Source organism: Oreochromis niloticus, linkage group LG22 (assembly GCF_001858045.2).
Source record: "Oreochromis niloticus isolate F11D_XX linkage group LG22, O_niloticus_UMD_NMBU, whole genome shotgun sequence".
NCBI lineage: Eukaryota > Metazoa > Chordata > Actinopteri > Cichliformes > Cichlidae > Oreochromis > Oreochromis niloticus.
The window spans coordinates 17,183,042-17,186,856 of record NC_031985.2 but is presented as its reverse complement, the minus strand read 5'-3'; the positions used below and the strand labels follow the sequence as shown (position 1 = coordinate 17,186,856).

Below are 3,815 nucleotides of genomic sequence, written 5' to 3'. Positions count from 1 at the left end.
CTTTGTACATTTTATATTTGTATCACTGATACCTAAGGTAGTACATCCCCACCACAGCAGTTTGCCCTACTGTTGTCTCCCTGCTAATTCAAAATTTTGGCAGATCTTGAGCGTTGTTATTTTCATGACACATTAATTGTCACCCGTGTTTGTTTCCCCTGGTGCACATACAGTATACCTGCACAGCAAGCCAGGAAATTGAGCAAAGAATAAAATGAAATGTAGTTCTACAGAAAAAAGAACCTGCCTTTCCTATTTTTTAAATCGTTCTTCGAGAAAAGCTAACGGTGGAGGAACAATAATGGAACTCGAGTCACAACTTCAGACTAGCGACAGAGGATAATCAGCTCTCGATTTCATTTTTTCCCCCTCCAGTCATCTGGCAGCTGCAGAGCCCAGGTAACAATTTAAGGCCTGTTACTGCTGCTCCTCTAAAATGCACTGCCTAATAACAGCTCTCAAAGTTGACAAAGCTGAATCTTTAAGAAGTCAATTGAAATGCAAAGGAAGCTCTCCACATATTTCTCACGAGAGGAGCGAAGCTCTCACCTCTAAGCCAAAAAGAGTATGCAGACAGACAAAATGAATTACTGTGCAATCATTATTATAGATTTTGCACAGTGTGTCATGTTACTTTACTCTATCAGGTGCATCCTCTCCTGTGAATACTGCCACTTAAGCACCAAACAGCAGCGGTTTTGATGGCAATCACTTCACATTTAGGACAAATGAATTGCACAGAGATGTTTTAAAAGAGCATTAAAGTATTTTATGTCATTCGGGGTGGCTTTCATAAACATCTCTATCTCTGAATCAGATTACACCTACATAGATTTGCTGTTACGTAAACGCAAAAGTCAGGAATGGAGCTTATCTTCTGCATGTTTTAAAGAAGGGATAAAACGGCACAAAACACTCTGCGCTGTTCACCTATCTAACATCTCTGGCCTATTCCGAGGTATACTTTCATCCCAACAACCCACGTCTTCAAAGTTGGATTTGGGGAGAGTGAAAACAAAGGAAAGTGATCAACTACTGTACATGTGGCTACGAGTAAGAACATAACGGCATACAGAGGGAAGCCTTTGGTGTATTTGCCAAAGTAGAAGATTTTCTGGTAAATGAGAGGTTTGTCTTTCATCCAGTCTGCTCCAGCAACAGCTTGCAGACATTCATGGGGGGTGACGTTGCAAGGCATGATGGGGCTGCAGCCAAACAGCACAACGGGCAGAGCCTGCACAGAGAGAACTGCCAACTCTTTTGCATTTGTTCAGAAGTTATGGGAGCTTTTGAAGCACTATAATGATGCCTTTGGCCAGGCTACGCTTTGTTTATGCGCAGCAGGCACTCACTGGAAATGAGCAGAGGCAGCCTTTTTAAAGCTTTCACAAAAGAACTGCAACTGCCAAAATCACATTTACTTCAGAACTACAGACTTAGCTTACTTTTTTTTTTTTTCTCTCCAATTTATGAACCAAACTTCTGTGTGGGAAGACGTGGAACTGCTGTGTAGCGTATAGTTCGTCATTAACAACGACAGACAGATACAGATCAGCCTTTCACACAGAGGGAGGCATTGAACAGTTGATATAAGCCCCCAGGCAGGAATTCATCATACACAAAAGCACTCATGCATATACTCATTCAAACCAACAAAGACACATTTCTATACTAAAAAAAAAAAAAAATGAGGAAAATAGATTTAATGAATTCTCAGCGTTACCTTCAGGGTACAACTCTCAAACTGGACAATGGAATGTACATTCCTTTACAGATAAAATCTAATCCACCTACAGCGACAAGCAACAATCTCCAGACGAACACAACAAGGTCCAGCATGTGCTGCGCTACTCTGGAGCCGAGGCTGATTGAAAGCATCTGAGATTTCCCAGTGGAAGCGGTCTTTAATCAGATTGGTGCAATGCGAGCGTTTGTTGGCATTACAGTGAACAGCAACTGTGTACAGATGATAATTTAGCATAAAGAGTAACATGAAAGCAACTGTATGGAGTTAACAGCCAAAGACACCACCATGTGTGTTCACTGGACTTTCTTTCTGGTGTAAGATGTGCTAATCAGTCAAACCACATTACACAAACAGATTAGAGCAAAAATGATGCTGGATATAAACTCTGCTACAAAACCCTTTCCCCCTCCGTTCTTGACATTTATGAGTTAACCAGAAAAACATTCATTAAACCATTCATTTCTCGGGCTTCAGCCACAGTAATGCATTTTAATTTAAAGAGCTTTGACTTTGACTGAATAAGCAGTTTTAGAGATGATCTACGTCTACATTAAGTGCCAATTACACACGCTGGGCAAGGGTACCAATCAGAAGGGTGAAATTACTACAGAGGAATAACAGCAATGACATAAAGAAAGCCCAAAGATTGCTTTAGTTGGACCTACAATCAGGTGTAAGTGTGACTGAATATAATGCAAAAGCATAAGAAAGCCAGGTATTATCCATCAAAGGCAGAAGCCGTGGCTTTGGAGAACAGAGTCAAGCTTTGACATGTTTTGGCTTAACTTTTGTGGCCCAATCAGAAAGCAACTGCTGGCTTTTGCGTCATCACTTCCAAAATGTTTCTGCATGTCCTGCAGTTTTTAACTAAGAGTCCTGCGATGCTGAGGTAATGTGGATTGGCTTAGTAAAAGTTATACATTTCGAAATTTAAAAAACAAAAAATGTATCAGTGTGGCTCTTTCCTCATTTTCTGAAACATACTGGATAAACAGCCAATTGATAAAACACAGTCGTGAATGAGACTCCTGATGTTCAGGAAGATGTCTCCAAAACAAGACCCTTTTTTTCAGGAATACACACTATGTGCATAAGACAATAGTCCGTGCTTTTCTCCTCTCAGTCCCAGAAGTTTACACATAGTGCCCTTTTAATCTCTACATTTTTAAACCTTTTCTCCTTAAGTCCTCTTTGGCTTCTTTTATTTGCTCCTGTAGCTCTTTCGCCGCCTCCTCACAGTCATTGAAGGTGGCCACCCTGTATCCCACAGTGGCCAGAGAGTAGCAGCCAAATGAAATCAGCAGGTAGAAAGGCATCGGCCAGGCGACCTCTCTGTAAGTCTGCGGGAGGCTCAGGTCCAACAGGTCAAAAGTGACCAAAGCCCAGAGTGCGCCCAGCAGCGACACACCGAACAGCCACTGCAGAAGTTTGGTCATGATGAAAGCTGCCGACGGGATTTCAGGGGAGCAGCCACAGAACAACCTGACAGGGAAAGCACTGGATTAGCTTAGCTTTAGCACACTGTAAATGCAACATGTTAGCCGTTTTGGCTACAACGCGCGCGAGAGACAAACAGCAGTTGGATAATTAGAATAGAAACAGCCATAAAAACGCAACAGACTTAATAACAATTCATCATTCATTTCGACCTTTAAAGCATTAAATCTTTTCAAAAATATTCCGATTTGTTTACCTCTTCTCAAACGCCACCTCAGCTATGCGCACATTAATGACGTTAAAAGGCCGCGGTGCCTTATGGGAAATGGAGTTAATGACGGAAATGGCTCTGGGTTTCTAACAGAGGGTGAGTTTTTATCTGGACTTTTTTAAAATAAATATAACATTTTTGTAACATTTTGATTAAACTTTTCTTAATTTATATTTATACGTTTTATTATGCACAGCACTGTGCATAATAAACCCCTCATTCACCCCTCATTTCTTTAGATTTTCTTTCCAAGGAGCCAGACATCCCTATAATTATTTTTAAAGTGGTCTTAAGTAATACTTCTTAACGCTTTCTGAAAGTCTTTCAGACTTTTCCCAATCATTCTACCTAACCAGGATT

The 3,815-nt window shown here is 40.9% G+C and overlaps 1 protein-coding gene across 1 annotated transcript; it reads right to left on the bottom strand.

Annotated features, from left to right (window-relative positions):
• Positions 1-1,688: 1,688 nt before the first annotated feature.
• On the bottom strand, positions 1,689-3,526 carry dpm3 (dolichyl-phosphate mannosyltransferase subunit 3, regulatory). Its single transcript, XM_005457229.3, has 2 exons — positions 3,441-3,526; positions 1,689-3,229 (listed from the first exon to the last, which is right to left on the bottom strand). The coding sequence occupies exon 2, from the start codon at positions 3,181-3,183 to the stop codon at positions 2,905-2,907; it is 279 nt and encodes a 92-aa protein (XP_005457286.1). The 5' UTR covers positions 3,184-3,229; positions 3,441-3,526; the 3' UTR covers positions 1,689-2,904.
• Positions 3,527-3,815: the final 289 nt, after the last annotated feature.